General features: G+C 40.8%; 1 protein-coding gene across 14 annotated transcripts in view; it reads left to right on the forward strand.

Annotated features, from left to right (window-relative positions):
• The window catches only part of SCEL (sciellin), a 129,874-nt gene that overhangs the window by 42,176 nt on the left and 63,868 nt on the right, over positions 1-23,830 (forward strand). For 13 of the 14 annotated variants that reach the window (XM_040341415.1, XM_040341406.1, XM_040341407.1 and 10 more), the window contains exons 3-10: positions 3,156-3,282; positions 4,103-4,165; positions 6,602-6,667; positions 12,113-12,178; positions 14,146-14,169; positions 14,257-14,322; positions 20,543-20,602; positions 23,773-23,805. In XM_040341415.1, the coding sequence (XP_040197349.1) occupies positions 3,156-3,282; positions 4,103-4,165; positions 6,602-6,667; positions 12,113-12,178; positions 14,146-14,169; positions 14,257-14,322; positions 20,543-20,602; positions 23,773-23,805 (505 nt within the window). The remainder of the gene's footprint in view (positions 1-3,155; positions 3,283-4,102; positions 4,166-6,601; positions 6,668-12,112; positions 12,179-14,145; positions 14,170-14,256; positions 14,323-20,542; positions 20,603-23,772; positions 23,806-23,830) is intronic. The other variant, XM_040341414.1, reaches the window with a different exon arrangement.

Raw genomic sequence — 23,830 nt, forward strand, 5'->3', positions numbered from 1 at the left:
AGCCAAGCAGCTGAGATCATGGTATAAATAGATTATTATTTTATTAGAGTGGTGGTGAAACCAATTAGAAATATGTTTGGTGAAAGCTACCATGTGATATACAGTGTGGAAAAAAAGATCCCCTGCTGATTTTGTACTTTTGCCCACTGACAAAGAAATTCATTTTTAATGGTAAGTTTATGTGTAGCTAGTATTCTGAGAACCCAACCCCCTCTTCATGATTGGGTTTCGTGATATATGGCATATTTCGGTCTAGATATTTTATTACACCGCATGAAACCAGAAGTCACGTGGCAAAAGTGAGTGAACTAAGTTTTGGGTGGGTAATTTGGGTTTGAATTAAAGATTTTGAGAAGACAGGGCAGGACATCCATTTTTAAGATGTTGATACTTCCAAACCAAGATGGTTTCCAGTCTTTCCATGTAGAGAGGTCATGGGCTCTTAAGAGTTCAGAGTTATTGTGGCTGTAGAGGGAGTGTAGCTTGGAAGGAACGTGTATGCTTAAATATGTTGTTAAATCAGTTTTCCATACAAAGGCATCATTTCTTTGCAGGTAAAGTAAGGTGGATCTAGAGAACAGTACAGATTTAGATATATTCACTTTAAAGATACTAAGGTTTCCAAATACACGTTGTAGTTTGAAGTCCTGTAGGACATTGGGGAGACTAGTGAGTGACCAAATGCAGGTCCTTGATGAACTCATTGACCCTTTTGTGTGCCATTGAGGATATCAAAGGGTTTGAAAAGGGTGCCATGCAACCTAATCCTGGCTGTTGAGTTGTTATATAGGGCCTTGATCTTTTGAAGGAGAGAGTTGCCTATTCTAATTTGTTGCAAGGTGGTTTCTAGAAAGGGCCAGCTAACCTGGTTGAATGCTTTCTTGGCATCTCCCATGCGACGTAAAAGACTGATTGACTCAGAGTGGGTGTGAGCTTTTTGCTTGACCAAATGATTTTCTAGGCAGGTAGGGCTGATGTTGGATGACAGTCACCATGACAAATATTTTAGCATCCATATTCATTAGAGAAATAGTTCTGTAATTGCTGCAGTTGTTTTATTTCTGGGTTTGGGAGCGAACATAATGGTGGGTGAAACCTTTAAGAAATCTCAGTTAGAGTCTCCTTAAGAGTTTTATAGAATCTGGCCATGAGGCCACCTGGGCCTGGGCATTTTCTTGGGTAGGTCATGATAGTATGAAGGAGTTCTTCTGGGGTAAATAGGGAGTACAGGCTGTCCCTAACATCAGGAGGTAATGCAGGATGGCCTGTGGCATGTAAGTAGGAGTCAATGTTCTGCTTGAGCATTTCAGAGAAAAGATCAGAGTATTTTGTTTGTATGTTGTAGAGGTTAGTGTAGAATTATTTGAAGACTTGAGAAATCTTTCTGGATTTATATACAAGTGTATTTGAGTAAGAATTGAGGGAATGTAGGTGGTCATAGATCTTGTATGTAATTTCTGCATGAGCAGGCGACCACATTTGTTGGTGAATTCACTGCCTTGAGCATGCATGAATGATGGTCAATAAGCTGACAAAGTTGGGATCTAGTGTTTAAAACTTTGAGAAGTGACTAGATTGGAGGATTGAAATTCCTTGGTATAGTGATGCTATTTGGTTTGAAGCCTCTCTGTAAAATGGGCTCCATTAGATACGAATAGCCTTTGGGGAATGCAGTGGAATGCTTTCTATTGAATGGAAGAGGATGTTGTGTCACTAGTTTGAGTTACCCTAAACTAGGTGATTGTTTGAGAGATGTCCTATAGCCGCACAGAGTCCCTGAGTAAAAAGTTGATTTATATCAAGAGTATCTGGGCTATTGGAGATTAATTTAAGAGGTCTGGATAGATGGTGGGCAAAATAGATATTAACAATTGTGTAGGTAGTGTTTATCTATAAATTCAATACTAGCAATTTCCAGGGACAACTATCCACAGCCACATCCTAGTAAACTGAAGCAAAATAGCAACACACCCCTCAAAGGCAGAGAGGCACCAGGACTTTCAGGGATGTAGGTAAATGTAGTTTGAGGCCTTAAAAGGCCACGGAAAGATAGTTCACGGCAATGTGCTTTGTGGATATTATACAGAGTGCAGAAAAAAACTATTATGGGCTAATTAGTCAGAAAGCAGTTCAAGTGGATACTGACTTAAAAGAAGGGTTGAGATAGGGTTATTAAGAGGAGGTGTGGTGTTCCAAGAAAGAAGATATTTGTGGAATGCTACAAGATCAGCATAGGAGTTGGCCAAGGCAAGATGTTAGTTTCTTCTAGCACCTGAGGCATCCTGAATCGGATCCAATGGGAAGGTATGGATTTTTTTTGACATTGTAGTTGCTAGAGTTGATTTGTTGTTGGGAGAACATTTTCCAGAATTTATGTTTGGGGAAGAAGTTTCATTGGAAAGTTGGGGATCGAGACGTGTAGTAGAGGAGATAATGCAGGTCACCCAGATAGTGAAACGTGGCTGGCTAATTTCCAGTTTATGTATGCTACCAGTTGAAAGGGATAGCCTGAGCAATATTTTATGTCTCATTTTCTGAGCAATTTGAAAATTGGCTTCATGGTTCGGCTTAGGTTTATACTATGTTGGAGTAAATTCATTAGCATTTAATTGGGCAGAGAGGTACCAGGATGCCCATGGTATCCCTCCTCTTAGGTTCTCTTGCTGTCTCGACTTGGTAACCTTGGCAGGTCTGTCTTTGGCCAGCTCTGAGAGTGGAGAAGGGGCTGCTGTAGTGGGTGCTGGTGTGAGCAGCAGCATGAGGCAGTGAGCCATGCCACATTGGTACATGTTGATCCTTTTTGCTGGAGTGCTCAGCAGCAAGGAAGGTTTTTTTGCTAGGAGGAATCAAAGAGGGAGTTGATCCTTTCAGGATTAAGTTTGGAAGCCAGGTCTTTTTACCCATCTTGGGTCATTGGTAGCCTATATAAGCTTAATGAGGGCCAGGTTAGTATGGGAGCTGGAGTGGTGCATGTTATATTCTACCTTGACAAGCCACCCCCCCCCCCCTTTAAAAAAATAGTTGTAACTTGTACTGTATATTCTTTTATCTTTTAACTCTTTAAATCTACTGTAAAAATGATATTTCCTCTTTAATCAATCACTAACTTTAGAGTTTCCTCTAAACTGTATTTTTCTTTATTGTGTTTCTGGCAGATGCTAAAAGTAATACCCTGGGATCTGTAAGCAGAGAGAATGTGATACAAGACGTAAACAAGAGAAGAACTTTGCTAAAGGACAGTAGCTGGATAAAATCACGGCCAGAAGATGAAGAGGACAAGATGTAAGAAAGTGAACATGCACACAATCAGATTCATGCTAGGGCCCTGGAGTTTACACATTCACAGGGCTGGACTGGGACAAAAATTTGGCCCTGGACTTCATCCAGACTGGCCCACTTTGACAGGTCTCTCCCATGGTGGCCGGACAACTTCTGCACCCCTTCCCGGCCACCCAAGCCCCCTCTCCCCCTTCACTAGCCACTCTACTTTATTAGAGTAGAATGACTGGTACTGGTACTCTTATAGGCAGTACCAGTGGGGAAGCTAGACAAAGAATCAGTTAAACTCCCAGGCCATAGCTGTTGAGTCAGCTGTCTGTCCCCTCCCCCATGCTCCTCTGTCGCCCCCCCTGCTCCTCTGGTCCTCCCCCTGCTTCTCTGTTCCCCCCCAGGTGAGCGCTGCGGGGAGGGATAGGAGGTGAGCACTGCAGAAAGGGAGAGACAGAGGAGCGGAGGGGGGGGGGGCGGCGGTCCGCTGTCACTGAAGCCGGCCCACTGAGCCATCGGCCCACCGGGAAACTCCCTGTAGTCCCAATGGCCAGTCCATCCCTGCACATTCACCAATGTAGACAGAGCTTCATTGCCTAGCCACAGCTATGATAACATTCAGCAATTTTACCAGCAGTGTTGGAATATTTCAAATCAAAACCATCAGTTTTTTCGAGATTTAATAATATTATAATTCAGAATATGGATATACAAATCTCCTTGTTATTGTGTAGCACCCCTTTAGTCTTTCCATGTCCTGTTTTACATTTGAGTGTTTTTATATTTTATTCGATATTAAATGTATGCATTAATATTATTTTCTCGTGTTTTTTAGGAAAGAAGAAAACTTTGGGAAAAGTTTACTAAACAAATACAAATCCCAGGAAAATCTGGACAAGTAATACAAACTATTCTGTCTCTGCAAATGCTATTATATGTACTGATAGAAAACCCCTAACCAGTTCCCTGATCCCCCTAATCAGTTGTTATGTGTTGTTATGTGTAACATAACACCGTAATAACTTCCCTTTCCTTTCCTCCAATGTTCATTTTATTATTCAAATGCTCCTTAAAGCGGAGGTTCACCCAAAAAACAAGTATATAACATTACATTCAGTATACCTCAAACATGTACAGTATGCTGTTTTTTTTTGGAAGGCGTACATACAGTATTATCGGTATTTTCCTCTCGGCTTCCGGGTACTCTCTCCCGCGGGAGTGGGCGTTCCTATGCAGTGCCGCAATGTCATCTGGGACTTCGCCCATATGATTGACGTGCCTGAGAAAAACTCCCCCCGGCGGATAAGGCGGTTCACGACTTTCCGAAAGTAGCCGAACCGCGAGTCGGCTCTATACAGCGCCTGCGTACCGACTAGGAGCCGTGTAGAGCTGACTGCACAGGCGCCGTATAGAGCCGACTCGCGGTTCGGCTACTTTCGGAAAGTCGTGACGCGCCTTATCCGCTGGGGGGAGTTTTTCTCAGGCACGTCAATCATATGGGCGAAGTCCCAGATGACATTGCGGCACTGCACAGGAACGCCCACTCCCGCGGGAGCAAGTACCCGGAAGCCGGGAGGAAAATATCGATAATACCGTATGTACACCCCATACTGTACATGTTTGAGGTATACTGAATGTAATGTTATATACTTGTTTTTTGGGTGAACCTCCGCTTTAAGGTTTTAACAATATAAACAGTTGCATTTGTCACATTGTTTTGGTGACACATGAGCAAAGTAACATGCTAAAATATGAAGAATACAAAGCCATGGTCCTATGACCAAGAGAGTGTAGATTGAAGGTAAGTCCCTATGGGAGCCCATGATTACCTGCTAACATTCAGATGTCATAACATCAAATGTTGGACTCAAATTATTATTTTCCAGGGCAAACACGCATAGAACCATTGAAGGTTTAATTTTCAAATGACATCTAAAAGGCTCTGAGGGATTGAAAATAAATCTGCTTGCGACATTAAAGTGGAAATAAAGGCAGAAATATTAACCTATTCCCCAATGTTCTGATGGCTGCAAGGTTCCTTGCCAGCATCCTTTCCCTGGCTTCCCCTGGGTGCTGGTCTTCGACCATGTTGATTGCCCAGCATGGCACAATGTCACTCCCACACATGCATGGGAGTCATTCATCCCAGCACACTGGCACTGTGCCAGAAATTTGAAAGGGGCAGCGCACGCACAGCTTTGTTTACCTACCTCCAAGGATTGTGAACAGGCAGGTAAGTGTATTTTATTGCAGAAGAGACGCATGTTGCTTCAGCAATAAAAGGCCTGCCTGCGATTTTTGTTGTGTACATTTAGTTCTACTTCAAGTATGGCAGCAAAGAGTACTACTACTGTCTTGGCATCATAAGGAAAATCATCAATATGGACATACAGTAGAGTGGTTTCTTTAGCGGGGATTGTTGCTTGAGAGGAGGGATTTGCAATGACAGAATTGAAAATGCATAAGGGTTTTGGCTTTGCTGTAACAGTGGAGGGAATTAGCAGAGGGCAATGTTAACAGTATGGGGTAAGGTACCATCAGTGTATACTTTTATAGTAGTTTGCAATGATTAATGCATTGGGTAGACGATGGATAGTACTAAGGGGGCAGTTCTGAAAGCATACAAAAGTGTCATTATTTAAACAATGCAGTTACTTTTATATACAGAAGAACCCAGTTAATTTTACATCTGATGGGGCAGAGGCGGCTCTTTAATTAGGCAAATTAGGCAGTCGCCTAAGGCCTCACACTCACAGTGGCCTCACGGCTGCCTAACTTGCCTAATGCATTACCCCAGTTTTGAGGGGCAGGGGACCTTAATGCTGCTGTGCTCAGGCAGCGTTATGAGCCCTGACTCAGGAGCGGGGCCACCAGCTTCCCTAACAACCAGTGAATATTGGTGACACCACCGCTTGTGACGTCAATGACCCAGCATGCCCTCACTCAGTGTCATCAAAAGGGGCGGGTTCACCAGGTGACATCAACGGGAGGCCTCCGCCCTTTAGTTATTAAAGAGCAGGATCTGGGGGCCACCTTGTTAAAGGGGGCTTCCAGATTCCCATAAGCCCCCTGACCACAGACCCCCACAAACACTGGCCAGGGCTGTGGGGATGAGGCTCTTGAACTTGTATTTTTTTTCACATCATGGGTGTGAGTGGGGCCCCATGTCAAGTTTTGCCAAAGGCCTCACAAAGCCTAGAGCCGCCTCTGTGATGGGGCATATCCAAACTATGTTCTACAAATCTACTGTCAAAATAGACATGCACTGTACATATCTGTTTGATTTGTTGGCTTTACAATAATATGTCCTAAGCTGTTTACATTTGTTTTCCAGGGATAATGACAAAGAAGAGAAGGCAACCATACACAACAGGTTCAAGTCAGATGATGCTCTGGACAGGTACTGTTTTCTGTGCATTGTGTCAAGTGTTTTCTGGGCTCAGTGAACATGCCTTCAATTTTGAGTTAGCTTAAAGTGGTTGTAAACCCTTTAAACAAAAAAAAAAACCTGTAAGACAAAGGCATAATGAGCTAGTATGCATAGCATACTAGCTCATTGTGAATTACAGGCATACCCCGCTTTAAGTACACTCTCTTTACGTACACTCGTGAGTATGGACATACCTGTGCGTGTACGTAAAGTGGCTCGCAAGTACAGATATTCCCACGTCACGCAGCCACAGTATGGCCTGGAAGAGGCAGAGCTGCCATCTGGAGTTGTTGCAAGTAAAGAGGCCGCAAGTGAAGAGGCAAAGTTCCCGCAAGCCAGCCCAGAGTTGCCCGCCACAATGCCCACCCAGAGTTGCTCACCAGTCATGCCCGCCAGCCAGCCCAGAGTTGCTGCCTAAACATAAGTGGATTACTGTGCATTACTATAAACTTCACTTCCTGAAATACAGCCCCTGACCCCCCCCCAGAAGTGAAAAAAGTTATTGCTTCACTTTAAGCATATTTTCATTTTACATACATGCTCTGGTCCCATTGTGTACTTAAACTTGGGGTATGCCTGTACTTACCTTACATCGAAGCCCCCGCAGCGATCCTCGTCCCCCCCTCTGGCGGCGACATCTCTCCCGGGGGTAAATTCTGGGTATCGTGGCTCCGACGCTGTGATTGGACGGAGCCGTGATGACATCACTCCCACGCGTGTGGGAGCCGCTGGTAATGGCACGGTCACTGAAGCAACAGCACATACGTGCCATTGCTTCAGTTTGCCCCAGTGCACATGTGCCAATGACGTTGGCACATGCAGGGGACAGGAGATATCTCCTAAACCATACAGGTTTAGGAGATATCCTGGGTTGCTACAGGTAAGCCTTATTATAGTCTTACCTGTAGCATAAAGTGGTCTGTAAGGGTTTACATCCACTTTAAAGTTGCTTACATAAAGATAATAACCTGCAGTGCCACACAATCAGATCGCAACAATTACTCACAAAGTGCAACAATTAGTCACATATCTATATACATTTAAAAAATCTATATAAATATAAATATGCCAATCCTAAAGTGTAGTATAATAGTAAAATAAAAATAAAGTACATATGTATAAAATGCATAAAGTGCCAATAAATAAATAAATAAATAAATACATGTATTATAATTCCTCCACAAATGACTAAGATTGTTGCCAGATAACTTTCAGTGTAAAGCAGTGTAAAGAACCACCAGCCACCACCTTATGAATTGAACACTCACCAGAAAATGTGCTACAAAATGTGTAGCAAGCTTAGCATGTCATCTTAAAGAAAAACTTCACCTAAAAGGGGGCTTTTTTGCCTCCTCCTTTTCTAACATTTGGCACTTATTTTGGAGGGGTGGGGGTGGGAGTGGGTATCTGGTTTTAACAGGTACCTGCTTCTACTTCCCCCAGGATCGGCGTGGAATCTGAGAAGTTCATTCCCCTCACCCCTCTTCACCCTCATCCTTCTGGGACACATCACAGGTCCCAGAAGACTGCGGAACCATTCGCAAAGCATGTGTGCAATGGGAAGCCGGGTGAGGACAGCGCTGGATCCCTGGACAGGTAAGCGTCCTTTTATTAAAAATCAGCAGCTACAGTATTTGTAGCTGCTCATTTTAAACTGTTTGGGGGGGAAACTGAAGCTTCTCTTTAAGTAGATACCATCCAGGGTAGCCTATGAGTCCATCCTCAGTTCTCTCCTCCCCAGTTCCCAGCATTGATCCAAGCTGCAGCAAATAAAGCTCACACGGGAGCCAGCAAAAATGGTAATAGTATAGTTGTTATTGCACCATAAGGATCACATACATAGCATTCCAAACAAGCAGACTGATATTTCAATGCAAAAAACGCTGTAACACCGATATCATGCAGCGGCGTAACGTCAGCACTAAAGTCTCTGCCCCAACGCATGTTTCAGCTGATAGACCATATTCAGGAATTTGGATTGAAGTTGGTCACATGTAGTACCTCCTTTTGTTCTGTAAGGGTCTTACCGTTTGGCTATCAATAGACTATTTATGTAGGCCATCATACCACACATTGTTGGTAAACCCAAAGGGTTTTGGATGGGCGTCGGCCAATTAGAATGCTCCTAAAAGTACCAACTGACGAGGTACGTTTTGGAGATTAACTCAAGGGGATTTCTAAGCCCCGGACTTGTGAGCCGGCTATACGATGTCTCCTAGCCAGTGATCCCCGTGCTCCAGGTCAGGGGGACCGGCAGGGGTGAGGCTCTTGTGTAAATTCACCTTACAGATTTTTCTATAAAGGTGAACTTACCTATTAAAAATGAAACGGCATTTAAAAGTATTGGTAAAGCATATTATTGTTACAATGTATCTAATGATGAATAATTAAATCTGCATGCTCTTTACACTAGTTATTTATTAATATATATTCTTTTTCTGACATGTGACACTACTAACTGTATTTAATATTGTAATCTAACATTAATTAATGTTAAACAGTAATGTTATAACTCCTACTATTATTCTGACTTTTATGTCTTATCATCGTGCATTCTTTAGTCCATTTAATTTATGTGGTAACTCTATAACAGTTTCATTAGTCATTAATAGACTTTAATAATAATAAAAAATCCTCTACACCTTACTATTATTATTATCCTTCTTGGTACTCATTGCAAGTATTTGGTGAGTACTATCTAGCACAAAGTAATTCCTGACAGACACAAAGAAACCTATATACTGTACCATGCAATTTACTACATAGCACGAACAAAGCTGACACAACAAGAAGCAAATTTTACACATTTTCTTTACCTTATGCCTGTACATGTTTCTACACATTCTATTTTTTATTTACTTTTATTAAATGTAAAAGCGTAACAGAAAAGTATTGTAAAGATTGATATACACAGGTAACATTTGATTATGCTATTGCAATCTCACTCAGGGTGTGATTAATCAGTCATTGCTTTCCTTTTGAGCAAGATTGCCATAAACTGTAGACATGTTTTGTCATCAGTTGCATACACGACTAGTATGGCGTTAAGAAGCACTCTTTCCTATGCTTGAACCTTTCAATTAGATATCTGGCATTACCAGTAGAGCTCTCTATACAGTAACTGTGATGATGAAAAAAATGTTTTTCCTAAACAGACCAGTTATTATGGTCCAAGGCAGTGATGGCCAACCTAGTTGATATTGGGGGCCTCAAATGCAATCCCTGATTTAACCAAGGAGGCATTCATAATACTTTGTATTGGTAATGCCACAGCAGGCCATCCGAGACTGCAGACTTACCATTAGAGATGTTCAGAGATTGCGAATTTACTACAGGTAAAGTCATAGACTAGATTACATTTTATGGACTCTCCCATTTGATGTGTCCACCTAATCCCTAAAATATATTTTTCCTGAAGGAGCTTATTAGTGTTGACTACCACGTTGCACCCTGCTCCATCTTCCTTCTCTAAATGGTCCCCTAACTTTTGCAGAACCTCTCTAGAATTTTTTTCCACAAGTAAGCCAGGGTCATCACTTCACCATATAAACTTTCTAGATGCACCACCGCCTTATTCACAATAATCAAAAAATTCAGTTTCTGAACAAGGACTGCAATAACAATTCCCTCCAATAAATTAATGAAAAAATCTAGCTAGGCCTGGGGATCATGGTACAGTCATACTTCAGCCTTCAGTTTCTCAACCTTGTCAGGCCTCGTACACACGACTGAGTTTCTCTGCAAAAACCAGCAAGAAACTTGCTGGGAGATATTTTTTTGCCAGGGAAACCGGTCGTGGGTACATTTTCGTCGAGGAAACTGTCGAGAAACTCGACGAGCCAAAAAGAGAGCAAGTTCTCTATTTCCTCAACAGGAATGGAGAAACTTGCCTTGTCGAGTTCCTCGACAGCCTAACAAGGAACTCGACGAGGAAAACGATGTGTTTCGCCCGTCGAGTTCCTCGGTCGTGTGTACAAGGCTTAAGTTAAGGGTATCTTTTGTCAATCAAACTTTGCAATGATCTCTAAGGCAGCCCCCATGGGTACCAGTACCATGCCTGTTGGTGAAGCCACAGAAGAACTTGGTGACTCCATTTTGCCAACTTCAAAAATGTAAAACCTGTAGTGGTGGCCTAACTTGTTTACTCAAAAGAATGGAAATGAGGGTCTGCATAGGTTAAACATTTTCTAATTCAAAATCATAAAACTTTTTTATAAATGGCTTATCTTATCCCACATAAAATGTACCCAGAGGCCCCGTTTTGACCCATGTGAACCAGGCAATTCATTGTGTAGTTACAAAGCTGTAGAAGTTTACAGTCAATTTCAAGGATTAGAAAAAAGAAATCTGTACCAAGGTAAACTTGAAGGCGGCCATTGCTGCCCTCCTTCAGAAAATGCAAATATCTTGGCTAACATGCAGGTATTTAAGACTTTTAGGGGTGGATTTACTAAATGCGAATAGACTATGTACTTTGCAAGTGCAGTTGTACTAATTTTCCCCAGAGCTTAATAAATGTGGTAAAGCTCAACTGATTTTCATCATCCAATCATGTGCAAGTAAAAATGCAAAAAAAAAAAAAAATGTTTCTTGCACCTGATTGAATATTCTTTACAAAGTGAAGCTTCACTACATTACACTTACTAAGGAAAATTGGTGCAACTGCACTTGCAAAGTGCACAGTCTATTTGCTTTTAGTAAATCAACCCCTAATGCCGCGTACACACGAACGGAATTTCCGATGGAATAAAATCCTGTCTTGCATACACACTGTCAGACTAAATTCCGACCATCCAACACGGCGGTGATGTAAAACACTTTGACGAGCCAAGAAAAATGAAGTTCAATGCTTCCGAGCATGCATCAACTTGATTCTGAGCATGCGTGGGTTTTTCCTCGGTTGGAGTTGCACACAGACGATAGGAATTTCCGATTGTTTTTTTTTTCCATCGGAAAAAAATAAAACATGTTCTATTTCTAAAAGTCAGATTGGGCCCACACACGATCGGAATTTCCGATCGCGTGTACGTGGCATTAGAGTCACTGACCTGGAACAAGTATTGTATTCAGATAAGAAATTCTGACTTCAATTTCTTCATGCTTGTTTAATGTTAAGTGACTCATAGACAGCCAAGAAAATAACATTTTCAAAAGATCTGCAATAATAACTACCTTATCTCTCAACACAATTATATCTCAACACAATTTCTTAAAGGTTAATTTTGTAACGATTGCCCATCACTCTGGAGTGCACATGCATGCAGTTGCTGCTTGAGATTACAATAGTGCAATCTACATTATGCCATGTGGATCAGCTCTTACAACGAATCTACAATTTATGAGTATGGTTCAGATCATTGATAAAATAATCTGTAACGCCTTTATTTAAATCTATGGTTCCATATTTTCCAACAGAATTTCATTGAGAAATACATCTGAAAGAGGAAATAAATCTGCAACACTGGAAAGAATGCCCATGAGGTAGTCTTGCAAATCAAGGAGCGCTTAGCTATGCATTAGAGCATTGAATTTTACATTATTATTTTTATTTGCCACAAATTACAAGCTTTTTGCAGATGACTATAGTGCTTGGCAATGCTTCTCTCTCATTTAAAAGCTTGATACCATTGTATGGTACCAACTGTATTTTCCTGATTATCAAAGTAAGGTCATCTACTGTACATTGGGACAGGGGCCCTGCTTTTCTTAATAGAGGGCTGTGGGAAATAAGGTACCTTGCATTAGATTGCATTGTGTCCCCAATTAAATAGGGCATTCTCATTCCTATTGGGAATTACCAATAATCTGAATTACAGGATGACTAACAAGCCAACCTTCACCCTGTAGTAAAGTCCTAACAAATTTGATGATTAGATCAAGGAATGCTTGAGTGGATACATACAGCATATTTTAATTATTTGCTATTCCGAAAAGGTAACACATTTGCTGATTAGCTCAGTGCCAGTCTGGAAGGAATGCATCAATGAGCTCCTGTCTCTAGTGAGCAGCTCACACTCACAGCACTGCACAGCGCACAAGCAGAAAGGAAGATTTTTTGCTTTGTATGGCTTCATTGATTTTTTGCTTGCCTGCTTAGCAATATATATTAACAATATACTGTATATTATAAATGTCTTATATATGCATATGTACAGCCGAAAAGATGTTAGATATACAAGAAAACAAACTTTTTAAATATAGAATAATTATAGTTTTCCACCTGCTGAAAGTATACACTAAAAAAAATTCTTTAACAAAAAAATACACTTTATGTTTATACAACCTAAATAATCTGATACTTGGCTATGAAGGCTTTTTTACATAACAAATTGTCTTAATGGTGATTAATAATATCCAAAAATCCAACTAATTTTTATTAACTGACATGTCATTAACAATCTAACTTGGTAGAAACGTTTACATTTGTACATAATTTTGTAACATCATAATATTTTGTTTATGTAGGTCAGAAAATAATTACAACATTTCCTAACATAAAATGGTATAGGACAATGTACTTTTGAATAAGAGCAAATCATAACATTTTTACATGATAGGCCCATAAATACTCTTGGAGAGAGTGACTTAAGTGTCCCAGGGAGCTGCTCATCATGTCAAGACCTGCTGTTCCCCATGAGTAAGCTCAAGTTGGTGGAGTGAAACGCGTTGGAGGCATGGCCTGGCGGGGGTCCAGGCTGAGATTGCCATTCACTATCATACAGAAGATATTGACTTGATGTGCGGGCTCCTCGGACACCTAGTCACTCTCTACCATTGCCTGAAGCATAGGCAAGCTTCGTTCCCAGCCAGTACTCACAGCGGTGGGCACAGAACTTAATTCCTATACATCCTGAGCAGATCACACAGTTACCCATAAATACAGTATTCCAAATTGTATTCCAAAAACATCTACAAAAAAAAATCCCTATAAAAATTATGTTTAGTTATAGTGTCACGTTTTAGGTGCACTGGTCACTGGTGGCCAGACAACGGACATAATCCTATTTACATATTATCAAAAAGCATTAATAGCAATTTAAAACAAGCCATTTATTACCTCTTAGCTGTTTTTAGGTGAAGTTATTTATTCTTAAATTCTCAACGATCATAACAGAGATCCTAGAGTTGGGTTCTAACACCTGTTAATGTTTACATTGGAAGGTTGGCAACCTGCCAAGATTTACTGTCAGAGAAAAAAAACGAAGATTTTACTGCATGTGTTATGAACTTTTAAAAATATTGTTTTCCACAGTGCATATAGACACAGTGGTGAATGAGGGCTTGTTTTAAAAACATTGTACTGCGTGTTCAGAATATGTAAATACTTAGTCTGCATGACTTGGACATATGTTCACTTTAAAAATATTGAGCATCTATCTGTTGACTCGGGTTTATAATTTTTCTAATCATGGTACATAATTCTACATCTTTCTCATCTCTTTTAACAGTGAGTCAGACACCATCAACAAAAGGTATAAAGGCATTTATGTATATACTTAATATTGCTGTACTAATATTTTGTTTCATCATATTAAGAATAAATATTACATATTCACCAGGCAATCTTGGGCTCCCAGTAACAAGACAACAACAACAACAACTACCACCACTGAGGAATCAAAGAGGTATTTTTGCAAATGAGTGCCATATTCTTGTGATGTTTCACCCCTGTAAATTGTTAAGTGTGAAAATGATCTAAAGGGTTAAGGATATTTTCTTTGGGCATCCAGGGATAGCAGAATCAGGTTTGCTCTTATTTCAGCAACAGAATAATATTGTCTGAAAACGCCTCTAACCTAAGAGGTTAGTATGTCTGATAAAATCTCACAATTACTTTCATCAAAGTTCTGCTAATGTCTACTGAAGTCTTCTTTCCATTAAGTGTCAGTAAACAAAAATCATTCTCACGTAAAGTACGTTTTAGTAGTTTTTAACTTATATTATTTCCTCTGTCCTGATCTCCCCTTCCCCCATGACTTTCCATTGAGATCAACAGCACACTTATTGGTCTCTCCACACACACCAGGGTGCTAGGTGTAATCCTAGACTTTGACCTCTGCTTCAGACCCTACATTCAATTACTGGCTAAACCTTGCTACCTTAACTTCTGTAACATTTCCAGACTTCACCCCTTGACTACTGAAACTCTGTTCCCACTGGCCTACCTTTACATGGGCTATCCCCCATTAGTCTATCGTGAATGCTGCTGCTAGACTTATACACCTTACCAGCCAATCTGTGGCTGCTGCCCCTCTCTGTCAATCCCTTCACGGGCTTACACTAGGCCTATGTTTAAAATAAAAATACTAACCACAACATACAAAACCATCCACAACATTCCCCCAGCTACATCACCAACCTTATCTGTAGATATCACACAAATTGTCCACTCTCTTGCTCTCCATCTCTCTTGTTACCTCATCCTATGATCAACTGGGAGCCTGAGGCTCTAATTGGCCTAAACAAGAGGGGGTTCGACACTTTAGTTAATTAGGAGCAGAATCTGCTCTATGTTTTATGTTTAGAAGAGTGGTGCAAGCACTCTGCCTGCACCACTTTTTGGTAATACCACCCAATTTTTCAAAAGGATTAACACATCCAAAGTTGAGTTTGTCATTGCCCCATATGCCTATCAATTGGTGGCTAAGGTTGCCCATCGCATTTAGGCTTTGGAAGTGTTGAGGCCAAGTTCAACCCATACAGGAAATTGGAAGTCTGCATTTACCTCCAAGTGCTGAAACGATATCTCTGAATCCACTTATCTATTATTTAAAATGCAGTTTTTACTAAGGGTAACGTGTGCTAATGTTAATGCCTACGTCTGTGGCAGGTTTACTTAAAACGATATTGCTGTTATTTCTTTACAGTAGTTCTATATGTTTAGAATATTATTTTTCTTGACTACGCCAACAATGACAAAGCATGAAATCTGATCCTGTAGCTAGTTCATAATGACAGCTTTCTTCTCCTATGCAAGTCATCAAATTGTTTGGGATTTTGAATGTAGCAGTTAAGTGCTAGTACACTGTTTATGCTAATACTGATAGATCTTGATCATTTTACCATCCTGTCAAACAGTAAAAATGGCATGGAAACACAATAGCTACATCTGCAGTCCAATATTAATCTGTCTCCATTACTCCTACACTGCTACATCTCCTGAATGTCCCTTAACATAGTGATCTAGCTAAAGTGCATGCCCTCAGAGATTACTGTGACCTTTTCTGTCAGCACAAAGTAGTCTGTAAATCTCTTTTTCACTCATGCTATTAATATTTTACTCATTCAACGGGAAGCCCAAGTGGCTTGTTGTTACTCAGGTATGCACTTTTCTGTTATTTGGTCCTACGCATATCTTATATACCATACAAGTATGTGATTTTAATTATTATTATTATTATTATACAGGATTTATATAGCACCAACAGTTTGTCCAGCGCTTTACAACATTATGGCAGACAGTACAATTACAATACAATTCAATAAAGGAGGAATCGGCGGGCCCTGCTCTTTAGAGCTTACAATCTAGGAGGGAGGGTCAAGTGATACGAAAGGGTAATAACTGTGGGGGATGCGCTGATGAATAAAATAAAGGAACAGTTATTAGGTAGAGGCAGAGTAGGCTTCTCCAAAGAGAAAAGCTTTCAGGAATCGCCTAAAAGTAGATAGATTTGGAGATAGTCTGACAGATTGGGGTAGGGCATGCCAGAGGAATGAAGGTTAGTAAAGATATATGTATACTACAGTTAGAGAACTCAGACACTCATTGCAAATTATTAATCACGTTAAAACAAGCAATACATTAGTAGGCAGGCATACATCACTATCTGGGTGGGAATTTGGACCTATTGAATAAATTCTGTTTTAAACAAAGTAGGCAGATTACAAAGCATCTGATCTCAGCATCCCTTTCTAACTGCCAGAGTGCAGTCCCGACAAAGTTCACTCCCTCAGATTTTGTACACCTAGAACTTAACTGCTAGCAGAATAAGATGATAGTAACGTCCAACTGCTCTGGTCATTGGTTCAAGTGGTACTGATATAGTAACCAAGCTAATGCTTTCAGCCTCTCTACCCCCAGTATCGGTGGGTCTTGTGGGGCTTAGGTGTCTGAATCTTTTAAAGTGGTTCTAAAAGCAGAATTTTTTTTTTTTACATTAATACATTCTTTGCATTAAAGTAAAAAACCTTTGGTGCAACAGGATCCCCCAGCTTCTCCTTACAGGTACTTGAGCCTAATTGCGATCCAGCAATGTGCCTGAGATCAGTGGCTCTCTCCTCTATCTTCCTCCTTACAGGGCAGAAAGAAAGCAGCACAAGCCTATTGGCATAGTTGTGCTGTCTGTGTCTATAGACACAGGCAGTGCAGCTCAGGATCGAGCCCGCATAAATGTCACCATAGTGCTTCCTATGGAGGGACTCGCAGAAGAGGTGGAGCCAGGAGCCCCAACATGGGACCCTAGAAAAGAAGGATTGGGGCTGCTCTGTGAAAAACCAGAGCAGGTAAGTATGACATGTTTATGATTAAAAAAAAGAAGGTTTACAATAACTTTAAGTGTGATAAGAAGACTAGCCAATTGAATAATATATAACAGTTGGGAGGGGTGGGACACATAAGATCAGTGGCTTATTATTATTTTTTTGTCGAGGAAACCGGTCGTGTGTACACTTTTCGACGAGGAAACTGTCAAGGATCTCGTCGAGCCAAAAAGAGAGCATGTCTTTTTTTTCCTCGACGGGAATGGGGAAATTTGGCTCGCCGAGATCCTCGACAGCCTAACAAGGAACTCGACGAGCAAAACAATGTATTTCGCCCGTCGAGTTTCTCGGTCGTGTGTACGGGGCTTAATTTAAACTTACTTCTGCATTGTTCTTTAGTAGACTGACAGCTATTAAAAATGAACTATCATAGCTGTATTCCTATTGTCTGTACATTATTTGAACTACATTGATAGTCACAATAGTGGCCCTTACATTGGTGGTTATCATTGGTGAAGAAACCCCATGGCTGGCAGTTTTCCGCCCCCCCAAGAAAATATACCACCGGCCACCACTGGTAGCAATGCCCTCTAACATTGATGGTAAGAAGTAAAGTGCCCAGTTATGGGCCGTAAACAAGAGCCAAATATTGGACCGCATCAGGTGGTTCAATAGAAACTGTCCGATATTTGGCCAGTGTGTATGGCAGTCGGTCCAACAGAAGCTGCCCCTTCTGTCAAAGGGGCGTGGCCGGAAAAAGGTCTGCCGATCGTATAGTTAGTACAGCGGCTCACCCCGAGCTCTTCAGTTTTTTTTTTTTCGTTCAGCCCGCTGGGTTGACTGAAAAAAACGAATAGTGTGTACTAGGCTTTACTTTGGAGGTCAATGTAATAATGCCTCTAATTATAGTGGTCAGTGTGAGTCCAGCCAAACAAATCATTGATGTCAGTGACTAGCTAAGTCACTGCACAAATGGTTCCGGCTCTGCCATTTGTTAAAATCATTAATTGCAAACAATGGCTTTCCATCTTATTGATTACATTCAGCATTTTTAACGTTCACATGCATATTCCTCTTCTGCAGATATGTTCACAATCACAAGTGATACAATGTAAAGTGCAATAATGCAGGTGGCACAGGAGCCTATAACTGGGCAGGAGTAAAAGATTGCATGTCTGAGAACTCTTTGTTCAGACTTTTTTTTTAAAAGAATAACTGTATGAATCAGAGTTTGTACTGGACAAGCTTTGCTTACTTTGGCTTCATTCACAGCATTGTACTCGTTATGGAACAAATCTACATGAATGCTTGTAGTGTTCTTTGCATCCTGTGTTATTATCATTGTTGCATTTATTTTCGTCACTGTAATTTATAAGGCGTCAGCATAAATTCTGACACAGACAATAGATAATACCTAAAAATGTGTGAAAGATTACTTTCAAGTTTATATATAATCCAGATTATTGATTTAAATAATGATAAAAAAGAGAGGCTGAACCATAATTAATAGACAGCATAACAGTTTGCATAGGCTGATCTGGAATAATTTTTCCCTATTAAACATCAGCATTTACGACAAGCATCTTCTTGCTTAGGGAACGTGGTGACATTTCACTGTGCACCCAATCACATTATAGGAAACGTAAAAAAATAAATATTTACATGTACGTGATTGAGTTTTAAAGTCACTAGAGCGTCACTACATTCACCAAGCTCTGGGGTTAATTCCCTTGCAAAATGCCACTTCCTATTTAAGCAGACTATTTGCCTTAAAGGGGTTTTCCACCTTTTTTTTAAGTTTATTAAAAGTCAGCAGCTACAAAAAGTGTAGCTGCTGGCTTTTAATAAACAGACACTCACCTGCTCCACGGCTCCAGCGACGCGCCGGCCGGGGCTCCGCTCCTCGCCCCCCCTCGCCGGCGTTTTCATTTGTTAGTGTGGGCACCCGGCAGTGACAGCTTTCGGCTTCACGGCCGGGCACCCACTGCGCATGCACGAGCGGCAGTGCACATGCGCGAGCGGCACGGCGCCGTCTCATTGGACAGGCGCTCGCCTACAGGGAGGGGCTGTGAAAAGGCGATTAAGCTAATTGCCTTTCCAGCCCCTCGGCGGAAGGAGGAAGTGGGACAGGAAGTCCCCTTCTCCTGAAGCCCCCACTCCCCCCCCCAAAAAAATTACATGCCAAATGTGGCATGTAAGGGGGCGAGGAGTGGGTTAAGCGGAAGTTCAATTTTTAGGTGGAACTCCGCTTTAAGTAAATCAACCCCACCTCCTGTAGGAAAAAGATGACTCCACCACCATGTCTACCCCCCATTGGGCGAGTGTTACTCCTTAGAGATAGATAAACATGGGGCGGGAATACCTGGTAGCATCACCGGGAAATCCCTCCCCATAATGACACCCACCCAATGAGAGGTAGACATGGGGGTTGTGCCACCCGGTTACCTCACCGGCTAACCCAGCCGCTCACCCCCCCCCCCTCCTGACCTTCTGAGCTGCATGCTCAGGTAAGGGTCTGAAATGGATTTTGGGGGGGACCCACCATGCTCTTTTTATTTTTTATCTTAGCATGGGGTTCCCCTTAAAAACCTTACCAGACCAAAAGGTCCTGGTATGAATGGGGGCATTTTTCAGAATTTTTCATTGTCTATATTCTTTTGTTTACATTCCAGCTGTCAGCTAGAAAATCTGCTGACAGCTGATAAATCATTGGTTGTTAAGAATGTGGCAGCTCGCTTCCCGGCCCGCTCCTTAACAAGCAGCTATTCTACACACAGAATTTGAATCATTGGATCATTTTTCGACCAATTTGAATTCAAATTGTTCCAAAAATCTGGAATTCTTTCGAGAATTAATAAGCTTAACGAAACTAAAAAAAACTAACGGATTACGAAACAAAACAAAATTAGTAACATAACGAATCTATCCGAAACAAAACTAAACAAATTTTTCTAATCTGCACATATCTGTGGCAAACCCAGCACAGAGTATACAGTATAATTTTTGCATACCTTGTCTTATTTTGTAACACTAGTTCTGGTCTATTCTATTAGTAAAATTAATTAATAGAATCCCTTTAAGACAACACATCTTTTTTAGATATGAAGGTTTATTCTTCCATTTTAATCCATACTGATTTAGATGGACAAAATGCTTAAGGTTCATTGTGTGTGATAAACGTTTTCTATATGCTGAAGAATAAAAATCAGCTTGAATGCAGAATAATTAGCTATTCAGCACAATTGGATTTGTCTTTATTATGCAGGGAACATTATAATCTTCATTACAACTCTGTTTCTGATTAAATAATTGGTACAAGATACGCATAGTGAAATCCTGGTTAAAACATTATTTAATTCTATGCAGGAAGTCTTGGGCTCCAACAAACAGGAACACAACCATCACAACAACCACAGAAACCAAACCGTAAGAAAAATATTGATGTTAAATATGATATGATATGGAAAAATATAACATATATACATTTCTGTGCAGCAGTACTGAAACATTGCACACCGCTGAGGAGTAAATCTCACAATATACAACTTAACACATAAAAATATGTTTAGATCAATCTGTAGTCAAGTTGATGGTTTGACCATGTAAAAAAGCATAGAGTACACTGCATAGAAATTGCACAGACACATTACATGTATGTTCAATACAGTGAAAAGCCAGTTATGAGCAGGGTTAAGAAATAGATTTTTTTTGTTCCTTCTCTTCACCATGAATTTTCGGTGATAAGTACTGTACAAAGAAAGTAAACGGAATGGACCTGTTTAATAAATGGTGAAAGACAAAAATGTTTTATCACCATGATGAATATGGATAAAAGACCCCTAGGTATATCACCAAGTCAGACTTGATGATAAAAGGCATTCTTTATGTGAAAATCTAAGAAAGGATTCAGGAAGTGACCATTTTACATATTAAAGCGGTATTAAAGCCAAAACCAAAAATGTCATAAATTACAGCCTACCAATCATTAGATGTGGTGACTGCAACAGTTTTCTTTTCTCAGGCCTCGTACACACGACCGAGAAACTCGACGGGCGAAACACATCGTTTTGCTCGTCGAGTTCCTTGCTAGGCTTTCGAGGATCTCGGCGAGCCAAATTTCTCCATTGCCGTTGAGGAAAAAGAAGACATGCTTTCTTTTTGGCTCGACGAGATCCTCGACAGTTTCCTCTTTGAAAAGTGTACACACGACCGAGTTTCTCTGCAAAAACCAGCAAGAAACTTGCTGGAAGATATTTTTTTGCCGAGGAAACCGGTCGTGTGTACATTTTCGTCGAGGAAACTGTCGAGAAACTTGACGAGCCAAAAAGAGAGCAAGTTCTCTATTTCCTCGACGGGAATGGAATAACTTGCCTTGTCGAGTTCCTCGACAGCCTGACAAGGAACTCGACGAGGAAAACGATGTGTTTCGCCCGTCGAGTTCCTCAGTCGTGTGTATTAGGCTTCATGCCGCGTACACACGACTGTTTTTCATGACGAGAAAAATTACTAATTGGTCGTGAAAATGGCCGTGTGTATGCTACATAGCATTTTCATCGACGAAAAAAATGCCCGAATTTTTTTTAGAACCTGCTCTATTTTTTCTCGTCGTTTTTCACGCCGCTCTTTTTTACGTCGTGAAAAGCGATCGTGTGTACGCGGCATAAGGCTTTTTTCCCCTCTGTTTTCACCTGTAGGTCTGGCCAGTAATGCGCTTTCTGTATTAGTGAGACACAACTCTGAATGAATGAGAACAGGAGGCACCTTTGGACAGCAGCATTGTCAGTTTGGGGGGGGGGGGGAGGCGTTAGATGTACTAGCAAATTTAGATGAACTAACAAATTGAAGCCAATTTCCAGCTAATACTTTATAATCAGTTACAGTTTTTTTCCTTTTGGGATAAAGGTTTTATATAAATAAAAAAAAAAGACAACAAAGAAGAAGGAAAGCCCCTGTAAGGCCTTGTACACACGGGCAAGAATCTTGTCAGGAAAAAAACTTTGTTTTCCCGACAAGATTCTTGGCAAGAATCTCTTGCCGCCCAAGTGTACACACTGACCTTTCAAAAGAACCGTGGTTCTCTTGAAAGGCAAGAACGCGGTGATGTCATTGCGTACAATGAGCATGCGCTCGTCACATTTGATGCCGTTGCTGCCATCTTGCTTCACCCTACCTATGTCGTGGAAGCTACCGTGCATGCGTCAAAGTCATTTTAAGCATTTCCACGGCGACAGGAAAGTATACACACTCTCGGGTTTTTCTTCGGGAAACAGGCCGACAAGAAACTCGACGAGAAAATAGATCGCAGGTTCTCTATTTTTCTCGTTGAGATTCTGGCCAGATTTTCCGACGAGAAACCTAAAAGCCTCATACACACGAACAGTTTTCTCAGCAAGAAGGCTCTGCCAGCAGTTTTCTTGCTGGTTCTTGCCAAGAAAATCGGTCGTGTGTACGAGGCCTGAGTGTAGCAGCAAGATTAAGAACACTCACAAAGATTATTTGTGTGACATAATTTCCTGCTTGCGCTCCACACTGGTCCCAGATGTTACCGGTCGGCCATCTTGCCTGCCTTTGGATTCCTATATTGCTGGACTGCTCTGAGAATTGGGGACTCTTGCTGCTGCTGTGGGCTGAGGATGCACACTGGGCTGTTTATTATGCTAATGAGCCTTTTCACACATCACCTTTGTGAGTGTTCTTAATTTTGATCAAACAAGGAAGCGCACTTTATGATTCTTATAACGAATGCGCTGGTGTGCGTTGTAACAATGTATCTCAGTGTTTAAGTTTTGTTAAGGGCTCATTCACACCAGCCCACATGCTAAAAGATATACTGGTGTGCATTGCGTAGGGGTGGTGCAACGTAGTTAAAACGTATGACTCCGTTTACTATTTCTTTACTTTTTTTTTAAAGTGACAACGCTATTTATTATAACTTTTATTATAGAAATAATAATAATAATAATAATAATATGGGGCTATCTATGCGGTTTTATTTGTAAATCCCAGTACACATGGACCAAAATTTGCGGGTTCAGCAGGAATTGGGCAAATTTTCGTCCATGTGTTCTGCTGTCTTTTCAGAAACTGGTCTGATGACTAGCTTTTGTCAAACAGTCATGCTACAAAACCAGCATTCGACCAGTGCTTGCAGCCAGTGGCTTCAAGTGCTGATCAGTGTATTCTGACAGGGAGGGAGTCCCTGCATCTACATCGCTTGTGTTGATGCAGAGATCTGTACTTTTTTTTCCCTCAATCTTTTGCTTAAACAAAAGAATAACTGTGTGTGTAATCCTAGATTTAGTAACATATGGGGGATGAATAACCTATGACCCTTTCTATCAGGATCATATGTTTCCTTTCACAAATGTCTTAAAAGCTTTCACTGTCTTTTCTCTGCACATATTTGTTATTTGATATTTCACTGCTGCTTACCATGGCTTATCACAGTGATAATTCAGCCACTTAAAACTTAAACAGTCTGAAACTTTTCTCCAGCAGTGAGAAAAAAATCACAGACTGCATTTGTGGATAAAGATTCATTTACATAGCTACGAATTGCAATGTTACAATGTCTGTTACTTTTTACTTATCAACAGGGCTGTTTCTAGCAAACCAGATGGACAGAAAATGTAAGATCTTTTATTAACTATTATT

Source organism: Rana temporaria, chromosome 2 (genome assembly GCF_905171775.1).
Source record: "Rana temporaria chromosome 2, aRanTem1.1, whole genome shotgun sequence".
NCBI classification, from domain to species: domain Eukaryota; kingdom Metazoa; phylum Chordata; class Amphibia; order Anura; family Ranidae; genus Rana; species Rana temporaria.